At 43.8% G+C, this 24,485-nt stretch overlaps 1 protein-coding gene across 3 annotated transcripts; it reads right to left on the bottom strand.

Moving 5' to 3' along the window:
* Nucleotides 1-971: 971 nt before the first annotated feature.
* Nucleotides 972-24,083, bottom strand: Oamb (Octopamine receptor in mushroom bodies). Of its 3 annotated transcripts, none has more exons than XM_017246712.3 (7): nt 24,008-24,083; nt 22,735-23,164; nt 15,403-15,887; nt 10,904-11,195; nt 10,610-10,846; nt 9,014-9,524; nt 972-2,236 (listed from the first exon to the last, which is right to left on the bottom strand). In XM_017246712.3, the coding sequence occupies exons 4-7, from the start codon at nt 11,153-11,155 to the stop codon at nt 1,302-1,304; spliced, it is 1,935 nt and encodes a 644-aa protein (XP_017102201.2). In that variant the 5' UTR covers nt 11,156-11,195; nt 15,403-15,887; nt 22,735-23,164; nt 24,008-24,083; the 3' UTR covers nt 972-1,301. The 3 variants fall into 3 exon arrangements, with proteins under 3 accessions (XP_017102201.2, XP_070137687.1, XP_017102204.2); XM_070281586.1 differs by lacking the exon at nt 972-2,236 and adding an exon at nt 3,430-4,901; XM_017246715.2 differs by lacking the exon at nt 972-2,236 and adding an exon at nt 5,058-5,083.
* Nucleotides 24,084-24,485: the final 402 nt, after the last annotated feature.

Raw genomic sequence — 24,485 nt, forward strand, 5'->3', positions numbered from 1 at the left:
ATGCGCGGCACTCGGCACTCGGCTTGAGCCTTTAATTCAGTTAGCGGAAGTGCCTCGAGCGTTCCGGCTTTTAATTTGGCCTTTGTAGCCAAAGCCATTCCTTTATGCTGCAACTCTTTTTATCGCACTTACCTTCTTTGTTTCGGAGGCGACTTTGTTGCGCTGCGAGTACTTCCGCTTAATTAAAACCCCGTTGTCCGTTTTACCCTCCAAGGGGCGACCTCCACGAGGGAACTACCACTCTTTAAGGCACCGAATAAATAAAACTCCGTTTGTTGTATTTTGTAGCACAGAAAACGTTTAACTTGAGGATCGTATATTCGTATATATTATGTATACATTATGTTTGGTAGGCAAGGACTCGTTTTATTGCATTTAACATGAATTTTTGTGACACCGATAGGTAGTGGGTATGCATATTCATCAGAACAACATTAACATTTACTATGTACGAGTTTTTGTTTTTGTTACAACTTTTTTATTTTTACTTTTTAGCACTGGGTAATGTTTTATTTGCGTTTAGCAACAATTTGGTTTCTGCTTAGTGTTAACAACCAGATATATAATAATTAATACGGAAGTTTAAAGGTACAACTCTCAAATGCCAGCGTTATCCTAGCTAGACTTTCTCTTCTATTTCTCTCTTCTATTTCTTCTAATACACAGTTCGCCTCGTCCTTTTGGCAATTTTAGCTAAAAGTATAAATCGATACAGGACTCGGTTACCTGATGTCTGATTCTATGTACAAATGTTTTGGCTTCAAAGCCAAATCCTTAAGCAATCACTTCGCTTCCCACATCCTGTCATGTCAAAGGATTGTTTCGGTTTTCTGTTGACTGCCAGTGGAAGGAGACTTTTTTTCCTTCGAAGTAGGAATAAGTGCTTCCACTGAGAAAAAATAGTTTTTGAAAATATACAGCATTTATCAGAAATGTTTTCTTTCCTCAGCTTGACACTGTACCCTTTTGCTTCCTTCGATATCCTTCTAGACCCTGGCATCGCTGTACTCCACCCGGACCATGCGTCTTGGTCGCCGCGCCGGCGGAACATGCGTTCCGCCCCCCAGACTTCGCAGCGCCAGCAGCTCCCGCGGCTACAACTGCGTCCGCTTTGAGCCGCTCCCTCCCCCGGTGCCACCAACTGAGGCGGAGGTAGAAGCATCGCCGGTGGCCTCGACGTAGGAGTAGCAGGCCGTTTCCATGACCAGCGGATGGCAAATCTCGTAGACGGGCACCTTCAGGCTCGTCTTCCGCAACCCGCCCAAGCTACTCTGAGAGCTTGAGCTGGGCCCGAACGAACGTCACCTGGGATCGTTGCTCATCTCGGAGTGGTGCAGTTCGCTCTCGTCCCCGAAACTATGGGCTGCTGCACTGGGCGTGATGCTCGGCGTCCTGGCCCGGATCCGGATGGCGGACATGTCGGAGCCGCGACGGGAACTCTTCAAGGAAACCGACTGCCGCGAACAGAAGCATCGGCAGATGATCCTCTTGAAGGCAAAGCGAAAGTCCTTGGAAAAGAGGGCATAGATCATGGGATTCACCGCCGAATTGCAGTAGCCCAGCCAGAAGAGCACGGAGAAGAGCAGAGGGTCGATGCAGTCCTGGCAGAATGGCCGGATGATGTACATCGTGAAAAAGGGGCACCAGCAGAAGATAAACATTCCGACAATGATGGCTAGGGTTTTCGCCGCCTTCGTCTCCATTCGGAAGCGCTTCACCTGGGCCTTGATGTTTCGCCGGCCCATCTTCTTGTTGGCCGGCCTGTGACCGGATCCCCCTCCTCCGCCACCGCCCTCACTGGTGTTGCTCTGCCGCCTGGCCAGTTCCGGCAAGGCCTTCCCCACCTGCAGGTAGCAGGAACTGGCTCCGCCGTGTTGCTGCTGCTGTCGATAGAGATGCGATTCAGTTGACTCGCGTCCATTGGCTCCATTGTAATGTACGGCAAATAGGGCATTTCCGGAAGGACGACGCTCGTGGCGCTCATCTCCGTGTCCGGCCAACTCGCTTATGTTTTCGCTGGACGGGTAGGAGACGGAGATTTTGATTTTGTCGTGGTGGTGCATCCGCCGGGTGGCGTACTTGGAGAGCCGTTCCGGCGACGGAGTCCCCAGTGTGGTGGTGGTGCTCTGAGTGCTGCCGTTGCTGTGCATCGAGTCCTGCTGATTGGATCCGCGTCCTCTGTGAATGCGCAGCGTCAGGCGTTGCTCTTCGAATCGGGACCCAATGCCCTTGGATCCTAAGAGTTGGGAGGAAAAGATTAAGATATTAGTTTTCAGTCTACTTTGTAACAGAGGTTTCGAATGCTAACCGGTTTTGTTCCTAACTTCCTATCATCCTTAAATGTCTTAAAGGCCTTCCCAACTAATTCATAAGCATAATTATTTTTTGAACCTGTTGCAAGGACAACAAAAACAAGAGTTTCGGGTGTTAGGTCCTCGTCCTAGAAACTAAATCAAAACAAAGGAAATTAAAAGTCCGTGGTGTAGTTTATTGCTTGTTATTTTCTGTAGTATGTTTCTGTATCGTGGAACATCGCTCATACGCCCTGGTGCACGCAACGCACGCACTCAGAATCCACTGCCTACTTCTCGGAGCTGGCCCTCTGCCAGCCTGCCTGCACTTTAGCAAATTAAACGCGTAATTATGCAAATGTTTCGCCATAAACGCGACAAGCACTCGGTGTTGTCGTATTCCTCCCTGCTACATTTTTTTTGGCCCTGATCCCCCATCCCGTCGCGCCAAGAAGTGTAGTCGCCTTTAAGCCGCCTTCAAAGCGAACTTCATTTCATTAACACACACATTTGCATAATCCTTGTTCCTCCTATCCTCTCTCGCTTGGCATATGCTCACTGCCTCCAGTTGCTTTGCATTTATTACTCATACGCACGTTTAACTGCTGAATACATTTTCATTACTCGACCCGCGACGAGTAATGAATAATCGGCACAGTAATGCAATATTTTACTCCTGCCATTACCGAAGCTGTTGCTTTTTGCCAGAGAGCCGCATTAAATGCTGGCTTATTGTCGAGCCGAGGTTTAAGGACCATATGCATTATTTGGTAGCAGAATTTAATATTGACTCAACACGAGAGTGGCCAGCAACGAGGCTTTATGATGATTATGATTTAAGTGGCCAGAACAATATCTATAATTTATATATCTTTAAAAGACAAAGAGCTGCTACAAATCTGTATAAAACTCTATTAAGTTTTCCGCAATGCTTTTAGTAGAGAGTTTAATAGAAAAATGTTTGAAAGCTCTGAGATTAAAGCAAAGTTCTTCCTCAAAAAAACAAATAAAAACAAAAAGCGTAGGTTCGACTGTCCAGGTAATTGTGATTAGACAATTTGGAATGCTGCCAATGTCCTTGCCAATTTTTGTCTTCATGGTCGGCACATGTTTTTGGCATTGATTGCTTCTTGTTTGCTTTTGTTGTTTGTTGCTTGTTGTTTGATTTAAGTTTTATTGAAAATGCAACCGACTTACGCAGCTGCTATACACACATACATATACATTCATTTATATAATTCTGGTTTTAACTAATATGCCGCCTAAAACATTTACATTTTTTACACACAACATTGTAAACTGAAAACAACTGGCTTACGTATCTAGATTGTGTATCTCATAGTGATCTGTATCGGTATTGGTATCTGTATCTCATATAAGGTAAGTATAAGTAGTTTAACATAGCCTTAGATCTAAGGTAAATACATGAAAATTATTGCCATACAGTTACAACGTCGTTCAATGCGAATACTGACAGTTTTTGTTTTTTTTTTTTTGATACTTGAGAAGTGGGCTTGTAGCGGTGCTTTAAAAAGAAACGTATCAAAAAGCGGAAATGCACTGTCCCCTAGAGGACGCGACCCTTGCAGAAGCCTCCCCGTCGGATGCGTCGTCCCGACCCCGAACCGGATTCAACGACCTCGCCCTCCTGCGGCAGGGAGGCGGTGCGTTGCAACGGACCCGGCTCGTAGCTGCCGATTAGTCAGCTAAAGTCCACGCCGTCGCCGTCGTCCGAGCAGCCGGATATGGTCTTGTGGAACGTAGCCGGCGCCATCAGAGCCCGGGCGGCTATCATCTGGAAATTCTCCGATGCCCGGAATCCGCTGCGGGTGCACACACACCGGCAGACGATGCGCTTGAAGGCGATCCGGAACTCGTGCGAGAACAGGGCGTAGATCACCGGATTGATGGCCGAGTTGCAGTAGCCCAGCCAGAAGAGCACCGAGAACACCGTCGGCTGGATGCAGTGATCGCAGAAGGCCCGGATCAAGTACATCGTGAAGAACGGCAGCCAGCACACTATGAATCCGCCCACGATGATGGCCAGGGTCTTGGCCGCCTTGGTCTCCATGCGAAAGCGCTTCACTTGGATCTTGGCGCTGCGCTTTCCGGCCCTCTTCTTGGCCGCCAGCGAGGTGGTCGAGTGGCCCGTCTCCAGGTCGCCTGCTCCCGTCTGGTTCGCCGCGTCCAGGTTGAAGGTGGTTTCGCCAATGTCGAAGAGACTCGTCTTGAAGGAGGCTCTCCGGCCGCCGTTGGCGCTGCTGATGACCGCGTAATGGGGCGTGTGTGGCGGCTGGACGTGGCTTGAGTCTAGGACGTTTTCGGACGAGGGAAACGAGACCTTGATGGCCACCTTCTCGTGCCGCTGCCGGCAAACCCGCATTGAAGTGGCGCGCTTGGGGGTGCCGCTCTGATGGTGATCCTCCCCAGAGGTGGGGACCGTAGTGCCTCCTCCGCCCCCGCCCCCGTTGCTGTTCATGCTGAGGGTCGAGGACATCGAGTGAACGGAGAGCGGGGTGCGCTGGGGCGTGGAGCAGGGGCGTCCGCGGTGGATGCGCAGGATAAGCTGGGACTCGTCGACGCGGTTGTTGCCCGACTCGCGGGGACTGCCTGCAATTAGTGGTTGGGAGGATGTGGAAACAATGGTTTCAGCGTTCGCGGCTGCCACTCTGGTGGCCCAACTCTGGTTAAGATCGGTGGGAATTGCGAGTGTGGAAACATGTATGTAGACATTCAGCTTGTATAGTACATGGACATGTGGTTAGATGGACGACTTGTGGCTTACTTCGTATCTTGTTTTGAGGTGAGTAGTTAGATACATTCGTTAAAAATCAGATGCAAGAAACAATTCTTCTTGATTAGGGTAATAAAACATATGTTGATCGACTTCACACACTTCACAGAGAGCGAATGACTAACTACGAACTGTTACATTCAGATTGGAAAAAGGTGGAATAAACTTACAAGTAATATAATAAAATGTATTTCTACGTTCGCAAGTACAAATATTCAATATTATTTATAGAGAGAGAAAAAGGGACTCATTCCATTATCAAAATCTAGTACAAGAAAAAACGTACAAAACATTTGGAGTTGATCAAATGATTAAAGTTAATTAATTTTCATTTGGTATTTAATTTGGTTGACTAAATCTAGATTTTAGAAACAGGGCAATTGGGTTTTATTCACATTTTATAGATATTTTTAGTTTTGGGGTAACAATTTAATTTGTCTGTTTGGTTACTCCCCAGGAACGGCTTGGTTTTCCTAATTTTATTTTAGTTATTCAATGGTGGGGTGGAGGACCAATGGGGAACTGGGGCTATGTGGGTCGCAAATGACGTTGAAATGGTAGGAGAAATGTCGCCTTCTGTCCTGACAATTTTCAGTAAATTAATTGTATCAATCGATTTCCTAGAATTGGTTACAGTCGAGTATTAATAGACTAGGCAATTATTTTTCCTGTTTTTTTCTCTACTCTGTCAATTTCTATTTTTCCATGTGTTCTCCTCGAAGTATCATATGTATTGCGTCAGTAAACCCAACTTTCACCGGAATTATCTTAATTCAAGGCGAAAAGAAAAACATTTTCATTTGCATAAACCATATTAAACCCATCGAGAAGCAATATTGTTTGCCAGAAGGAAAGACAAACAGAAGGCCCGGCATATACCGAGAACTGTAAATAAAAAAGGGTACACTATTGATTTTTTCGCCTCGGATGCCCCCGAAAAATGAAAGTTAAACAAACAATTTGTATACAAATATATAACGAAAATATCCTAATGTATGTAAATAAGAAGAAATAAAGCAAGAAAATATTATGAAAGATATGGAAAAGCCTGCGGATATTTCGGTTCCAGCAGCGTTCTTATTCAAATAAATGGGCGCGTGTAACTTTTGTTTGCCACTAAGGATAATCCCACATCGCATATCTCATATGAAGTCCTCCACCCTCCTGACACTGTTGCGGTCGTGGTTCAATTTAATTGTAATTTGCGATTCGGCCGCGACATTTTTGTGGGCTTTTAATTGAAAGGCATTTAATCGCGATTAAATAGTTTGGTGGCGAGGCAATTGGCCTCCAAAGTGACATCATTCGTGGACATGCATGCGGGTAATTGTTGACCTTTCAACGGTGACCGACTGGTCGCCTGGTGGCCTGTTGGCCTGGTCGGGACAGGAGACAAGTGGCTCCAAGTCAAGAGCAAGACTGCCAGCGGCAGCTCTCTCACAAAAGTTTGCTCTTGACACAGGGCCAGGGCCACCACACGATTTTCACAAATTTCTAAAGCCTCCCGTCCAACAATAACATAGAAGGTCCACGTCCACGTTCACACACATTCTTCCGAGGCGGTCTCTGCCGTGAACCTCGGCCAAGTTTTGAACTTGAAACTTGATTACCTTCAAAAGCCACTAAAATGACGCGTGGGCAAGGGGCTCTACCTCCAAAAAAAATCAAAAAACTAGGCAAAAAGCATCAGCACTACCCGCATTGTGTCACGGGGCGTTTTCAGGCTTTTTGCACGCACATGCAAGTGGCCCATATATGCGGAGAACTATAACGAACTTGGCCATAAGTTTGTATGTGAATATATATATAGACAAAGCATATTTCAAGGCTGCCATACGCCATGGGGTGTGGTGGTTGTGGGCCTTGGTGTGGGTGTGGCCTCCTCCTGGAAAAATCTGAGCTTTGTGCTCAAAATGGCGCCAACTAACGACACAACGGTGGCAAAACAAAAACAACTGCCAAGGCAACGGGCCAGGAATGTCAACGGCAGAATTAAACCTTAAGCTTCTGGCTCGAAATGCATTCTCCTTTCGGAAGAGGATTCCATATGGAAACTGGGACTGTTCTAAAAATCCCTTTACTCTCTCAGTGCATGGAATTGATTTCCACCTAACTTGGCTATTGATTTTCGGGATAAAGTCAGTAGTCGGTCAGCCCGGAAGTCAGACAGTCAAGCAGTCAGATTTGGTCGGATGTTGGCCCGGTAGTTGGCCCGTTTGGGAGCCTGAGCCACTGCATATTATCACCCGAATGCGTGCCCAGGGTTAGCTAAAATATGGATATATGAATATTCCAGCAGTGGGTGCCCAATGAGCTGATCACGCGGAACAAAGTGCGCTGCGTCCCTGGCCGAGTAATGGGCCACATACGAGTATATTAAAATAAACACCCAATGCCATTGCCAGTTTAATGCGACCACTCGAACTTCAAACAGAATCTGTTCCAGGGGATTATCACCGTCACCGAAGAGACTCGGGGACTTGGTAGTTGAATCATCGAGGCCTAAAATGACAAAACCCAAGAAAATACAAATTTGCAAAGACAGCAAACAAGGCGCCACAAGGAAGCTACTAGCTCAAGCTCCCATTTTTTCGTGGCCTGTCTCTTAGCCTCTTTCATGTTTCCTGGCCCGCTCTAATGGCAAAATCCCTCTTATTTAATCCTGGCCGCCTTTTTATCTAAGCCGATTTGTTTGATGTGCTTCCTCAGCATTCATCGATTTTTTGTTTTTTGCCCATCACGGAAAATAATGCTAATTATGATGCGTGACTTCTTCGGCGTGGCATGTGACTGATATAATGTTGCGATAATTTCAAAAAATGTATATGATCTTAAAGGTTTTTAAACAGACTTTGGGGAAGTGGGTTTTCAGGGTAGAGATTATTCACAAATTTTGTTTGGAGGGGCCTTGTTTATCACACTATGTGTGTATCGCTTATATGGGTAAACTAAACTAATTAGAATTAATTAGGACTTTTCTGATGCTAATTTGTAGTGACATTCATTTGAGTAATTCTATGGGGGATTTTAATTACAAGGAATTAGAGTTTATCTGTTTTGTACAGAGTTTAAAAGTTTTTGATTTAGGGTGTTGGTTGGTTGACTTATATTAGATCCGGATCTGTTATTTTCACTCGCTATGTGTATATGCATATGTATAACTTTAAGTATTTTTTATTTTTACTCATTTCCAGGTTATTTATCGTGTTTATTTATGTGCAGAACACAAAAACAGAATGCCGACAATAAATGTATAGTATGTATGGTATGCTGGTTGGCTTACATGTGCGGAGGTTTATGAGTAGTTATTTATGAATGTAAATTTAGTTGGAATAGTCTATTTTTTGTTGCCGCCGCTGTCGATTTATACAGTTCCTCATACAAGTATTTGCTTAGCTCGGTCGAGGGACAAACACGTACGGGGCGAATTGTTATTTACTTCTCCGACAATTTATTCATATCAGAAAGGGACTAACAAGGGACTAGCAAGGACAAGGACTGAGGCAGGGACAAGGACAAGGACATGGGCCAGGACAATAACGAGGTGGTGAGGGTGTCTGACATGTTCGGTGTAAGTCTGTACACTTTTCGGTAATCAAAAGAAATAAAAAGGGACAAACGGGACGTCACACTATTGACTACACGTTGAGAGATTTGAAAACTGGTTTAGCAATCGATATCAAAGCTTTAATAAAATGAACTAAGCTACGTGATTACTTTCGAACGAGTATATATTATATGTATGTATGTATATTGGTTGGTAGAGACGGATGAGTTTCAAAACCATACTGTTAGCTACGCACAAGTTAGGACAAATTGTGGGTGACAAGGTTCAAACATATCGTGTCCAAATGAGATTTGTGGGTTTTGTGACTTTCTCGGTTAACTACGAATGTGGAGCAGGGTGCAGTGTAGCTGCAGGACTTACCCTTGGTGGTCTTGAAGCCCTGGTTGATGGCCCGGGTGGTGCGCACGGCTGCCCGATAGATCCTCCAGTAGAAGAACAACATCACGAACATGGGTATGTAGAAGGAGCCCAGGGCTGAGTACAGGACATACCCACGATCGTTCGTCAGTTCGCACTTCCAGGGACAGCTGCCGGACATCGTTTGTGGCTTGTTTTGGGGCGGCGAGTTCAACAGATCGTAGTCCATTTCCGTTTCGGTGGTTGTGATGGGAGAGGAAGTCGAAGTGCTCGTGGTCGAGCCAATGGCGGCGATATGAATCTCTGCAGAGCCGTCGATAGGGGCGAAATCGGGATCGTAGGGATTGTAGGCGTTGCCATGCGGCATCTGTGACATCTGCGGCGGCTGGGGCGAGGACCCCTCCACCTGTTCCTTAATGCTATCTAACTCTAGTTGACCATCCTCCGTGCTGGACATCGTGGTGGCGTAGAAAAGCGTATAGTTTCCCCTCGAATAGGTCGGCTGAACAACGGCCTGAAATGATAAACACCGAAAGTGGTATCATCGGATGACACTTGATATCACAAGGATCCCATTAAGATTCCGTTTGCGTGTCTCCCCACTCCGTGTGTTCACTTGGCTAAAAAGCCAATAAAAATGCAACTTAAAGGGGCTATATTGCCAGAGATATTCGCCGACGTGTTGCGCATAAATATTACCGAAAAAGGTGGCATTAACAAAAAGCCAAAAGCCCTGGACTCCGGCTCTGATCCAGATCCGCCGCGACTGCTGTGTGTGCCGGCATGTTGGGCCTTCGCATCCTTTTCCGTCGGGCTGCAGCCAAATCGAAATTGAATCGCACGAAGTGGAAATATGGCAGCGTAATAATAATCGATAATTCCGAGTTTCAATACGTTTGCTGCCTTACTGGCTTACAGGAAACGAGCTGAATGCCAGCCATTCAAACGTGGCCCATTCACTTGCACTCAGCCGGGGTGCAGTCGTGAATGGAATTGCGGGGCATGCCCCATCGAAGGGACTATCCGGGAGATACAATTTACAATGTGGAGTGCAGCTATGGGCTGAAAAAGGCCCCTGGAATCATTACGTTGAAGCCCAACACTCTGCGCCACAAACTGCCTCCGGTGGGTCGCTATTCTTGCTATTCTGTCGGATCTGATTATCCCCAGCCCATAAATTCTCCGCCTTTCCATGTATAACACATCATTATTATCATCATCCCAGGGGATTGGGTGCTGAAATTAGAATTAGGGGGCCTGCCCCGTGTACCATGTCCAAACAAAAGGACAAGCCCCATGTCTTGTTTTACGGCAATTTTGGCACAAATGACTCAGTTGGCCAAAAAGTTTCGAGCCCACGAAAATGGTGTCAATGACAGTGGGTAGTGGGCAGAAAACCAAGAGCTTAGCCCGACAGTTTGCGGCTCTAAAAACACACACAACTCCGGCACTCCGGCCCTTTTGTTCTTTATGAGACTTGAGGTCGGAGCGTGCTAAAAACAGTTAACCGACTTTCAATTTTGTTGGCAGAGACACACCGCACTTCCTCCGGCCATTTATCGCACCCGGCCCGTGGTCAGTTGTGTCCTGGACACTTACCTTTTGATCCTTCCAGCCGACTAGCGGCGGAAAGCAAATAACAAATGAGAGAACCCAAATGCCGGCGATTAAGGACTTGGCCTTCTTAGTGGACATGATGCTTGGGTAGGTGACGGGTCGTGTGACCGCCACATAGCGATCCAGGGATATGGCGCACAGGTTCAGGATCGATGCCGTGCACATCCAGACGTCGACGGCCAGCCAAATGCGGCACCACACATCGCCGAAAATCCAGACCTGGAAAGCGACCTCAGTAAGCTCATCAGCCGGAATGAAATATTGATTTATAATTACCTTAAAGACCTCCCAGGTGGCCGAGAAGGGAAGCACCGCCAGACCCACCAGCAAGTCGGCCACTGCCAGGTTGACAATAAAGAAGTTCGTCACACTCCGCAGCTTGTTGGAACAGAAGACGGCGGCGATGACGAGACAATTGCCGCCAATGACCAGGACGTTGATAAACTCGAGTATGGCCAGGGAGATCAGGTTGGCTGGTTCCGTCCATTTCACAGATTTGATGAGATCCTCGCACTCTGTCTCATTCATGGCGGTACTTTTGAGATGGGTGTGTATCCTTGTTCACCACCTGCCGGTGCCAAAAATAAGAAGCATTAGCCGGGTCGTCTGATTGCCCGCCTAATTGCCGAAACAGCCCGGGTTTCGCGTGCCTAATTAATTTATAAAAAGACTGGTCTATAAATACACAAATAATGAACAATGTTGTGGGAAAATAAGGGAAACCGAAATGAGAATTAAATGAAAATGTGCGTGGGGCGCCAATTGCCAAAGGCTTTGCTCTGCTTTCGGAAACAATGGAGATTCCTAGAAACTTGTTTAAGCAAATTGGAGAGGTTAATAAGGAAAAATGCTTGAGACAAACAACTTTAAACAGGTTCTTCTAGAGTCCTAATTAGAGACAGAAAACTTTTTAAAATTGCTCCAAAAATAGAGCAGAAAAGGAACTAACCTAAAGCACAAAGCATATTTGCTTAATTAATCTACAAGAAAACGGAGGTAGAATCTCCAGACCCTCGAAGAATAATCCTCTGACCTGCACAAGTAATGGGTAATAAAGTGCCGGCGGAAACATAACTACTGCCAGCGAGGGTTCACTCGGAATTGGAGGAGGAGGTGGTGAGCCGCCGCATATATGATGCCACTTGGTATTCAGTTGCAGTTGCACATTGCAATTTAATTGCCTTAATTAATTGCGGTCGTTTATAGTTAATGTGTGTGAATATGCGAGTGTGTGTTTGCTGAGTGAATCTATGAATGAATCGGCATGCATTTCAATTATTACGCGACACAATGGAGAATGTATTGATTTAAAGAGGAGACGCATACCCATTATGTTACATCACGATGCTCGATAAACTCAGAATGTCAGCTAAACAAGCAATCAACTGCCATAAAGCGAGTCCATTGCCTCATTCAATATCCGCGCCCACTTTGGTTACTAATCGATATTTGAAATTATTTTTGACTTTAATGGCTCGGCCGGCTGCCAGGCACGCACCTTCTGCTTCCAAAAACCTAAATAGCTTCCACCTTCTTGGCCTGCCCGGCTTTTGGTTTGGAATATTGGGGTAATTGCCAGTTATGAAGTATTCACATCACGCAACAAATCGATTATAATATATTTTTGCTTAAAGACTTTGAAAATAATAAACCGTGGATCTAAGCGTTTGGCAAAAGTCTTCTCGGGACTGGGAACACCTGGTTGGATTTTCGAAAATATTTTCGTATGTAAAAATACCTATCCTTTAATAATTTAGAATGCGAAATGCAGAAGGCAGACACATGTCCCTTTGAAAACAAACAAAATAACAAAGTCAATTGCCCGTAGAGTCTCGTATCGATTTATAAATTATAGCTGCCAAATCATTGATTAGGGGTCAAGTTCAAGGCAATTGCACTTGACTTGGAGTGCAGTATGCAAAAGTTATCCAATATTGAGTGACTTGACTGGCCCGACCTTAGGGCACTCATGCTACGGTTAATCAAAGTGCGGCAGTGGCAGTGGCAGTGCCTGTGGATTGGCAGCCATGTGGTGTATCACACAATAAAGCCAATCAGGATGGGTGGTGCGTTTACGAGGGCCGCATAAATTACTCACATGACACATCACAAACAAAGTGCAAAGGCCAAGGAGGAGCCCGAGTTCCGTTTGTTAAGTTTAAAAGCATTTTCGCTCCGGGGCACGGGTCTCTTTCTAACTTGGATGGCATTTTCCGCGCGCACAAAATTTGCATGCCGAAATTTGCTTTGTGGCAGCTAATAATGAGGAGCGCCCCAAATTGAGTTGCACGCCGAAATTCGCCGACATTAAATTGCCGAGTGTAATAAATAATTGGCATTTAAACCGAGTTGTAAAAGCTTTTCACTCGCCGCCTACGCCCACGCTGCGTATGCTCGATTTTGTTTACTTTGGCTTATACCCTTATGGCCGTGGAGTTTGTTCGGAAACTTTCCGGGCACGTTTGCCCTTTAAAGTTTAATGGGAAAAAATTAATGTAATATTTTCTAGAAAAAATCTTGAAATCCTTTTCGAAGAAAAATGCTTTTCTTCCATAAATTGTTGAATTTCCATACTAAGCCAACCTAAGGAAGAGTATAAGTAGCCGAGGTTTCCTTTGATATGCCATTACGCATACGCCTAGTTGACGATGACATAAAGAGCGAAATGTTAAATGTGTGCGACCCACGGGCTTGAAGCCAATTAAATTTAATTACAGCAGCATTAAAAAGTTTACAGAGTCCTTTGGAAGAAATTAAATTGTCAAAAGGCGTAAAAAAGTTCCCGTGAATCATATTTATGAATTCACAATGCCTTTTCTTTGAGTTTATCTCTAAGGACTCATTTTTTGAGGTCCTTTTACCAATTTCATGAAATTATTTGTCAAATAAATGCTTCTTTTAATTATAAATACAATTTAAAATTCCTTTATTACAAAGTAAACAAATGACAAAGCCGAAATATGAAAATGCACTTCACCTTGCCTAGAAAACTACTTTTAAATGCAATTTTTGTGGCACAAAGAAAGCAAAGAAATGAAAAACCTGAGGGGCGAAAAATAAATTTTCCAGAGAAATATTATTTCTGTAAAGAAAATTTAATGTCAGAGCCAGACTTTCTTATTTCTTAATAATATTTTTTGTGTATCGGAAATGTAAAGTTTCTGACAGATGGTTTTTCTTTAGAATTTGTGCGAAGTAGAAAATAGTTATATTCGATTTGTGAACTATGGAGAATTTTATTTTGTGTCCAAACTTTAATGCAGTAATCTGTGTGATAAACTCTTCCGGGAAGCATTTTCGCAGAAATGAGCTTAGTGGACCGCAAAATGGTTGCACAAAAACCAGTTAGCACCAATTAGCCGGGCCCGTAGTTTTGGGCGCCAAATGAGTTGGATTAAAACGCGGAATTTCGCAACAATTTCCAGTGGCCCAGCAGGACCGGAAACCGGACCATTAAACACGACCACAGAAGCAACTCCCACGCAGATAAAACAATTTTGCGGCCTGTTGATTTCTGCCAACTGCAATTGCCTGTCGCCAGTTGCCGCAAAAACTTTTAATTTAATTCCGATAATTGCGCGCGAGTAGAGCTGGTAGAGGATGTTCACAAAATAGAGGCCTTAAAGCCACAGCTTCAGGGAGCACTGAGTACAGCACTTGATAATCCCCTTTAGCTAGCTTGGATTAAAACAAAGGCTTGGCTAGAAATCAAATGCAAATGACAGATGTCCTCAGGCTTTGTCTAAAAGCCGAGATTGGTGAGGCCTCAAGAGTGTTTGTGCCTTCTGGGCTGAATAGCCTAGAATTTATTATGAAAATGACTCCAAGTAATTAAATTTTAATTAATGGCTTAGCTGGCTGATAATGTTAAGTAGTTGGGCCATTAACAGATACCCACATTTTCACTTTCCTCGGAGTTTTACGAGCCTGTGAGTGTGGAGTCTGGAGCATTTGCCAGAGGCACATAAAAGTGACAGAGTTCCTGATCTCTCATGCAGATTTATTCAGCGGGTTTATTGCCGCCCACACTCAAGGACTTGGGGGAATCATCAGCTCTATATGCAAACAAACATCTACAAGATAATCAATGTCGGGCACATACACTAATACATGGCAGTGTGTCAAAGTTGATTGCAACATTCTCCTTGGACAGAGGACATGAGAGTATTTGCCTTTGGCGAAATGTGCAACTGACATCTGCTGTGTCCCAAATCTAGGACGTGCCTACAACTGTCACAGGCAGTGCAACTTCTGCCTTTTCACTGCAGGACTCAGAGTCCTTGCCTTCTCAGTTCCGGTTCCTAGTCCACATGCTCCGATGAGCCCCGGAGGGAGCCCAAACTCCTACCTCATGGCAGGACGTGCGTGCCACTATGCCACAGTGCCACAGCGGAAACGCGCAGCGGAAATAATAACAGGAAATGTTGCCAACTAAATTTTTAACACACAGCACAACTTCTACAACGAGCTTGACTAATTGTGCACGACATGCATTCCATTCCTCACGAGTCCTTTGAACAAATAGAGTCGCAGGCAAATTTTTTGATTGATTGCTCTTTTTTCCTCGGCTGTCGGGGGAATCGGATTTCTACGACCTAGAACGTTAGAATTTAGGATATTTTCTCTAACTCTTTAAGGAAAATACGACTTGCTTAATACAAAAGTTAACTAAAAACCTTACCGGGCAAAAATGTATTTTTAGGAAAACAAAGTCATAATCAAGACCTTATATTAATAAAGCTCTTTCCATGGAATTCTGCCACCCTGCCACTTACCAATATCAGCAGTTTGTTGGGCAATTTTAACCATGAATTACAGTTTGTTCGTTGCTGTTGCTTTATGGCCATGTTGTTGATGTGGCAGCCAGTGTTGATGCTGTGGTTGCTGTGATACCGTTGCCAATACCGATATTGATACCGTTGACGATGCTGATGCCAATGCCGATGCCGCCACTTCCGATGCCGCTTCAGTTGAACCGTGCGCGTCTCGGGGGCCCCGGCACCTGGGAGTTGCCTCCATCCAGACCCCGAACAGCAAATCGGTGGGGCACTCGCTCTCTGTGTTCCTGTAGGGGGTCAGTGTCAATATGCCACACGTCTGCCTCACTGACTCACTGCCTGGCTGCCTGTTGGCTGTGCCACGAATAGTCAAATCGAGATTCTCAATATTATGTTTACTGTTTACAGTGTTGTTTGCACGCGTCGTGGCTTACATTTCAAACAAACACTCGGTTGTCAATTATTTGTGCATTCCCAATAAACTGAAAAGAATAACAAGAAATAGATTCAGTTAGGACTTTTATGAATCACGTGGCGTATACGCAATATTTGCCATGGAGTGTCAACTTGTCAGTTGATACATTTTATTTTATGGAATACAGTGTGAGTTTCAAAGTTCTGGCAGCCACTTGGATGACAATCAATAAATCCAATCGCTTTTCTCTGAAATGTCGCCAGATTGCATTGTTAGCTGACAAAAGCTATCAGAATTTGCTAATTGCCTCACCGGAAAGTTATGCCAGAGTGGATGGAACTTTTCAGGGCCCGACTTTGGTTGAAAAGTTGTGCAGAACATAAATAAATAAGTAAGTTGTTAGCAAGTAACTGACAAATAACTCGATTTGGATTGAGAGGATCTGCAGCTTCCGCCGAATGGCAGGCGAAACTTCCATTATCCCCGAGGCCTAGCCCACCTGATAGCCTTTATCTTCAATTTATTCATTTGGATATGCGCCACTCTCATTTCACAGGCTGTCACTTTTTCTCCGACTGAGTCCAACGGACAGGAAGAGATTTTCCAGATGCCCTTCAAGGACTACGAGGTCCGATTTTCTGAAAATTAAATGTCAAACTGCGTGGCCACAACTGTGAAAAGATGAGAAATTGCATTTTCACAGGTAATTTGCATTTTCTGGCACCTTCTGCTTTTCCATTTCAAACACCCACACCCCCACAATGGGAGATTCAAATCCCACAAAAAAAAGAGAGTATGGAAATAAAATCGATAGGTAATCAATGTTTAATAACTTGTCCGAGGTGGCTGAACCGAAGCGGCTGTCAGCGTTGCAAAGTCGAGGGCGGAACGCTCCTGGCGCGTTCACGCATATTTAATGGGAATATTATAATAAGGCCACGTTCCCGAAATATCTGCAAATCACTCTTCTGGTCAAGCAGTTGGATATATACTTCTGTGTATAAAAAATATATAATCCCCTCTCCAGGATCCAATGCGTCATTTAAATTTTCTGCGCGTTTTGGCCCAAGAAGGTCAAATCATTGTCAGGACCAGCCTATTTGGCCCGAAGTTCGCTAATAACCATAATTCGTATTTAATGACATTCAGCATTCGCTCGCCCTATTCCGGGCTAATTTTTATTCATTTTGACGGCCAGGGCACACCCAGGATCCATCTAGAGGGGACACCTATTAAGAAATAACATTCATACTGGCCCTCTTACGACTGCCAGACACGACAGCATTGATTCATTTTTAAGCCATATCCCTCCCATAAAGCCGTGTGATTAAATAGCACAAAAATGTCAATATTTAAGTTAACAAGCATTTGCATAATAATTCCGTTTATCATTTGTACCTGTGCACACGCTAAATTAAATCAAGACCCCGCTTGGGGAGCTCAACGTGTGCATACTGCATGTCATGAGCAGAGTCGACTTTTATCCTTTTAGCCGCTTCTGCAAAATTAGAGGCAAAACCGTTTATTATAGTTTTATGGTCTGGCTGTGCCAACTAATTAGTTGTCTGCCAAATGCGTCAAAAGGGCGCACCACCGACATGAAAGGCTTAATTTCTCCAGCGGGATTAGTTGGGATTGCGTTCCCAGAAAGCACAAGCACTAAAGTACCATTAATTTGAGCAACCGGATATGAATACCTGGCTCCTGATAAGTGTTGTAACTTTCAAATAGTCGCTGAAAGAAATCGCTAAAACATTTATAATGAGACCACATGCGTCATATTCCACCAAGTCACCGCCAAAAACAAGTCAAAATCAGTCGACTGCAAAAAGATAGAGATTCAGGGCCACTTAAGTGTCATTACATTTGCTTTTCTGGGCCTCACATTTCTCTATTTTTACCTCGTTTTTTACACAAATTGTGATTCTTTTATGGTAAAAACTTGCAACTTGTTTACCCAGGCCAGTGTTTTTGTCTGCCAAATGGGATTTACTTTAACGTATTTATTTGTGGCCCGTCATATCCGTGAATATGTTGAAAATAATTGAAATGCTTTAAGGGGATATCGGGTTTGTTGATTTTTTCCAAGTAATTGTGTTTGAGGGCTTTAAGGCAGAGGATTATATTAATGTTCCGGGAATTAAAATAAATCTGCTTTCGGAAATAATCTATTTTTGGAACGTAATCACATTTTCATTTCGAATTTCGTATCTTTGTTAATGGATTTCGTGTTTAATGCGAGGATATGTTTTAGTCCAAAAAGGCTTTAAAATGGCTCGGTACTAAAAAGTTTCATTTTATATATTTGATTTAATTTTGTGCCATTTTAAAGGTTTTTACGAGGCAAGACCACTTCAACTATGGCCACAGTTTCGTGTGTGTCTGTGAATTTAATGGCTTTCATGCTTATTGCCGTCCTGAATGCAGACACCGAATACGCACACATCCACTCGGGTTTGCCAACAAAGGGTTTTATGTGCCAGGCACAACGAATGTATAAAAATCTACACTAACATAAGCCAGCCAGCCCAATCCCGGCCAGAAGCAAGCCTCTGCCTAGCCCAAACGTGTCAGGCGTTGTCTTGTCTTCGCCTTTACATACAAAATTGACTGTGAAAACGCTTTGGGCACTTTGGCTTTCTGTTTGCAGACACTCTCGCTGGAATCGTCCTGCCATATGTGAGCAGGATATACAATAGTATATGGCTCGCATCCTCGCATCGCACATTTCGCCATTCAAGCCTGCGTCTGACTATCTCTACTACTGTCGCATTATGTTCGCTTCTGCACATCTGAATTCTCCTCCTTTTTTTGTAGCCTTTGCAATTCAGCTTTTTGCTTTTTTGTTGGGACATATAATTCGTGTTGGTCGCAAAATAATTTTCATGGCTGAAAAGCAAACTTTCACTGACCGAAAACTACTTGAATGAACTGAAAAGCCCCAAGAGTGGCACATTTCGCCACGCTTGATCAATTAACTAATGAATGTCACAATCGTGAATGCATGAACGGTTGCACAGAGGCAGGTTTGTTTGCGTTTGGGCTGGAGGCAGAAGGGGAGTTAGGGCCAACACGCACGTAATGGCAAACAAAGCAAGCTGCAAATTAGATTAATTAACTATTCGCACACCCATCCAGGAAACAAATTCGATTTTCAATTCATTCAATTCCCCATTGTCAACACCGAGCGGGGGTTAAAGTTTACTCACGACTAATTTGGCATCAAACAAATTGATTTCGGGCCAAGACTGAGAACAAGAGTCTGGCCCTGTCAGCCAACGGCTGGAAAACTGACAGTCGGATCTGCCATGAGTGCATACCATGGGTTGTGTTGCCAATTCGGGCTGCCAATCAAAATGACAAAACAATTGAAATCAAATCCATAAATTGCATTTCTTTTACATATCCGAGGAGTCGGATTCTCCGACGTATGTATATGTATTTCATTTTGCATTCATTGCAATTCAGCAATCGAGCAATCGCAAATACAATTTTATTATCGTCTGGTTTGGTTCACAATCAGTACTATTCTGGCGCGGAATGGGGCGTTGGTATCCCAAACATGGCTCGTGTCTGGCTTTTCGCTCGAATGTCAGATGAGAGGCAATAAAAATAGCAGGGCCAACGAAATGAACTGGCTTGTATGGAGGCATAGCCTCTGTGGAGGTATGGAGGTGTGCAATTAATTCAAAAGTGTCTGGCGAAGAAAGTTGCAGTCATTAATTAGCATTTCCCTCGGCCAACTTTCTTGCCCAGAAACTTTTTTGCGAGCCTTCAGTTCATTTGGCACGTCTCATTGGAAAAGGAACAGAAAACCGGGCCAGAGAATTGAAGAACTTGAGAACTGGAGAGCTCAAGAGCCGGAGAACCGGAGAACCGTAGTGCCCGAGGTCCTGGAGTAAAGCTCATTTCCGTTTTATATTTAAACACTTGGGGGCTAAAATGTTTGCTCTACTATTTCCACGCAGTGCAAAATCATCATAAAAGGCAGGGAATGAAAAAATAAATAGCCTAGCCCCCCCCGGGAGAGTGGAGTGGCCTCTCCGGTCGATGGACCATAAAGGAAGGCATCCTTCGTGGAGGTGGGAAACGCTTAGCAAGTGGATTTTTAAATTAGTTTGTCGACTCCTAGCCTCGCCCGCATCGCCTCGCCGCGCCTCGTTGGCACTTCCACAGATAAAAGCCAAGCCTAAGATGGCAAGGCCAAGCGTCCCTTTTTTAGCAAATGGACTTGCTAGCGTTTCCTTGCTCTTGGCTCTCCGCTCTCGGGGCCGACATTTTCGTGCTTTTCGTGCTTATTTAAATGAATTAGGTGATTTTTCAAGAGCTAAGCCTGCCACGAGCAGTGAACTCATTTCCGTTCCAGTCACCCTGCCCTCGGGTATCTGCTCCCGGGTCCCTGCTCCCTTCATGCTTCATTTGGCTTTCACTTTGTGGCTGCATTGCAATGAGCTGTTAATTTGCAGGCCACTGCGTGTCAATCAAAACTTTTACGAGATCTCGCCATGGAGAATTTGATTGCCATCCACCTAAGCAACAAAACTTAATCATTGCCCCCAAGGAGCCAAATAATAAAAACAACACAAAACGAAAAAAAAGCATTGCCAAAGATGAACATTTTCATGGAGGCGTCATAAAAAGTGCTCGCTGAGTGTTAAACACATTAAGCAGATACTTTCCATTCAAAGAGTCTCGCACGCTCTCACAGACATTTTCTTGCTTCTTTTTTGTTTGGTAAGGTGTCGGTCCACACGTCGTATACGCAATATCGTGTGTCTGCCATTGTTTTCTTGTCGTTACATGGGCCGTCTCTTGCCTCATTGCGCATACGACGCGTGTGCCAGCAGGTAGCGAGGTGAGAACTTCGCAATAAAGCTGCAAGGAGGCGCAAAAATAGGGGCAGGACTGCGAAAACAAAAGCAAAAACAAAAAGAACAGTCCAAAAGTGAAAGTGGAAGTGAAAGTGAAAGGGTTGTTTCTGCATATTACCCCGCACGTCCCATTTTATTGCCGAGTTATTGTTATTTAATGCCAAGTTTAATGCCAACACAGTGGCAGCAAACACCTAAAACAATTTCATGCCCGCCCCATTAATATATTTCAACTGGTTTGGTTTGTTTTATTTCAAGGTACGTGTGGGCTTGCCCCCCAGTCCCATACCTTCCATTAAAACCATCCGATTGTGTTTGTGTTTTCCTTTTGTTTGTAAAGTTAAGCTCTCCCCTGACCCAAGTGGCAAGTAATTTGCTCAGCCCTGCTCTGCTTGTTGCACAATTCTATGTTGACGCTCTTTTGTGTTCGACAGGGCGAAAGAATCTCGGGTTTCGATGGCTTATGCACGTAGGTTGGCATTGTTATTTTCTCTGGACAAGGAAGCAATTTGAATGCCTTTACAGAGTGCTGAACAAAACCCAGAATTATGTTAGGCTTGGATTTCGTACCATGTTTGGTCAGGCCTCGAAAAAATGTTGGCCCAAACGTGATTACCTCAAAACCTAAAATAACTTTTAAATTGTTATATTTCTAATACTATTTTGAATTATCTTGAATTTAAAATGACCAAATTTTGATAATTTTTACTGTAACAAATTGAAAGGTATTAAGGCATTAAAGGTATTACTCATATGGAAATAGCATGTTTAGAAGGGCTTTCTGGACTACATAGGCAAAGAATAAAATATTCTGTCATTGAGACCAAAAAAGTAATACATTTTAAGGAGTCTACAACCAATAAAATATAGTTTATTTTTGTTCAAATTAGTGTAAGGTATTTCAACCTTTTTCAGGGTAAAGAAGAAAACTTTCCACCTTGATATGTTATCAGCCGAACCCTTAGCTGCAGTAATGAATGTCAGAGAATCGTGACTGCAGTCACATATAATCGTAACTCAACTTGAGTGTCGCCAAATAAAAGACAAAGGGTCTGCTGTATTTCTCAATTTAAGTTAAAATGAATTAGGATAGATTTAAAAAGCTAATTTATTGCTACATTTGCCTCGTCGCATGTCCGACCTGACAGCCCAGCCCTCCGACTGCCCTACCCATCTGTCCACATTATTGGGCCGTTTCTCGGCCTTTCTCGGAGGACCTGTCAAAACAATTTCCATTGTTTGGCCCCGTTTCACCTGTCAACTGGCCTTTGTGTCTGCAAAGCTTCACACTATGCCGTGAAGGGCCTGGCCCGGCTGGAATAAAAGGGAAGATGGCCCGAACTCTCTGGCCAAGTACTTCAGTCTCCATTGTCAACAAGCCAACCAATTTAGTTAATTAGGCTACCGAAAGTGAATAAACAGAATCTGTAACCGAATGCGGAGGGGCACGTGCTAAGCTCCGTGTGAAAAAAATAACATATATATATAAATATAACAAAAGAAGGCAAAACCCGCAAAAATGCACAAAACACTTGACGAATTTTTCCGTTTTGCTTCGTAATTTGTATGCCACGCGCCTTCCCCGGCCCCTTCTGGCTAATTACGTCGTCGCCTTCATGGATGTTGATATGGGTTTGTAATTAACTGAGTCTCTGGATTTATAGCCCTTTTCGTTTGGCAATAAAGCTTGCTTTCAATACTGAAACCAGTGCTTGGGGTTGTCCGCTGAAATCGATCCAGGAATCGGTCAAAATAAAATTAGGAAATCAGGAAGGCTTTGAGTTTCTTTAAAAAAGTTTCTATCATCAAAAGGAAGACCACTGAACTCTATTCTGATTAATTCTTAAATGATTCTTTAAGAAAGAAAGTTCTTTGAAAATATTTTCTGAAATAAGTCCCAAAATGAACTTTAACATGATCTCCAATAACTAAGATATATGTACATATATAAGTTTTAATATTAATCTAGTTTTTAATCTGTAGCCAAATTTAAAAGCTGATCATATTATATTCAAATAGAGCATTTAGCTCCAGCAGACTCACCTGCATAAATCATCACAACGTCGATTGTGAGCCGAGTTTTCTGGGCGAGATTAGCAGGCGGCCCGTCGCCAAATGGCTCGGAAAATCGGTCAAGTTTTTGCCGCAATTGTTGTTGGTTTTTATTTTTTGTATTTATTTATTTTTTTGTGTTTTTTTTTTTATTTCGATGCACTTGCAGGCGTGATAACCGGCTCGCCGGATTGCAATAATTTTTGTGGGCCTCCCCACTTGTTGCCGCGGGTTGTGTTCGTCGCTCTCGTTTTCGTTCTCGCTCTCAGTCTCTTCTGGCCAATTAATTTGTTGTCATGCGTTGAGTAATTGCACGCATTTTGGCCAAAATCTCCATACTGCAGTCTGTTCAGAGTTGTCTGTTGATCTTTTCGATTGGGCGTTGCTAAGCCGGGCTTGCAAAATTAATAGTTTGTTTGCGCTGGAATTTGATTGAAATATGTTTTATTTGTCGATGGCCTATGATTTGGCAACAAAATGTGAGCTGGCAATTTATGGCAAAACAATTATTTGCTGTCATTGCAAGGCAAAAACACAACACACAAAAACAGACTAAATCCCTGCTAAAAATGAGAATGAAACCCAAAGAAATTGAATTGTGTCTGGCTGACATCATGTTTTCGGATGCATCTATAAACAGATATGTTTATTTTTGCATATGTCCACTCTGACAGCGGAACAATTATGAAAATTGCAGTTTGTCAAAGCGGTTTCTATTTTCATTGTGTGTGTTTTTGCTATTTGGCTTTGACAGGGCAGAGAATGGTTTGCTAATGAGGGAAATTGCAAATTTGCGAAATAAGGAATTTCTCAGCCAGGGCCCTAAGAAAACACTATAAAATCACATAAAACACATTCACACTCGTCTCGTCTTGCATCCGAGAATTCATAACGAAATGCACTCGCGTTTTGTGTTTTTTGTTGCGAACAATATTATTTACACTAAGTAGCTGTTTTTGTTTCTTTTATTGGGCTTTTTTTGTGTATTTTTGGCTTAGAGCACGTAGCTGTGTCGAGCGCCAGTTTTAAATATCAATGATGAAACTTGTCATGCGAGTAGTACTTGTACTGCTTGGTTTCGAGTTGCTCTCGCAGTTATCCTTTTAATCAGCGCAAGGACTCAACAGGAACTGAAAATGCATTTGGAAAATGGCGGAAACAGCTGCTGTTGCGACTCCCGGCGATCACGACGACACACGTTCGTACCCACTCGCACTTGCACTTGCTATCACAGACACACTCTTGCACTCCCACTCAGAATTACCGTTATGCTCAACTGGCGCCGTCGGCAAGTACCGTTACGTGCGCCTTCGAACCACGACCGACGCGGCAGAATTTTCAAAACGAATTGGCAACCAAAAGCGCCAACAGTTGGCTCACAGGCCCCCCGAGAACAGTGGCAGTAGAACAGCCGGAACAGTGGCATTGGGAACTGGGAACAGTTGTCTCGTAAAACACAGCTCAGAAACGGAGGCAGACCTTTTTTGTAGCAGAAGCAACAGTAGAAAATCGCATGCGATTTCTCAAACTTAATGGCAAATCTGATTAATTATAAGCTTTTGATTCCCTTAATCTGCATTTGCCTGCAGCTAACGGCATGAGGCTTGAGATATTCCCTTTGATTGGCGACATTTCTTGCTTGTTAACCTTAAGGGGGAGTGAGAGAGTCAGTCAGTCAGAGAGACAGTCAGCCAGTTGGCCAAATAAAAGAAACCACGCATAATAAATTGGTAAATTCGTGT

Source organism: Drosophila bipectinata, chromosome 3R (genome assembly GCF_030179905.1).
Source record: "Drosophila bipectinata strain 14024-0381.07 chromosome 3R, DbipHiC1v2, whole genome shotgun sequence".
In the NCBI taxonomy this organism is placed as follows: Eukaryota; Metazoa; Arthropoda; class Insecta; order Diptera; family Drosophilidae; genus Drosophila; species Drosophila bipectinata.

Bases quoted from the DNA above. Each gene is read 5' to 3' on its own strand.
- Oamb (XM_017246712.3), bottom strand. From the start codon at position 11,155: ATGAATGAGACAGAGTGCGAGGATCTCATCAAATCTGTGAAATGGACG. The intron at 10,847-10,903 runs GTAATTATAAAT...GTCGCTTTCCAG, and splicing joins CCACCTGGGAGGTCTTTAAG to GTCTGGATTTTCGGCGATGT. The intron at 9,525-10,609 runs GTAAGTGTCCAG...TTATCATTTCAG, and splicing joins TCGGCTGGAAGGATCAAAAG to GCCGTTGTTCAGCCGACCTA.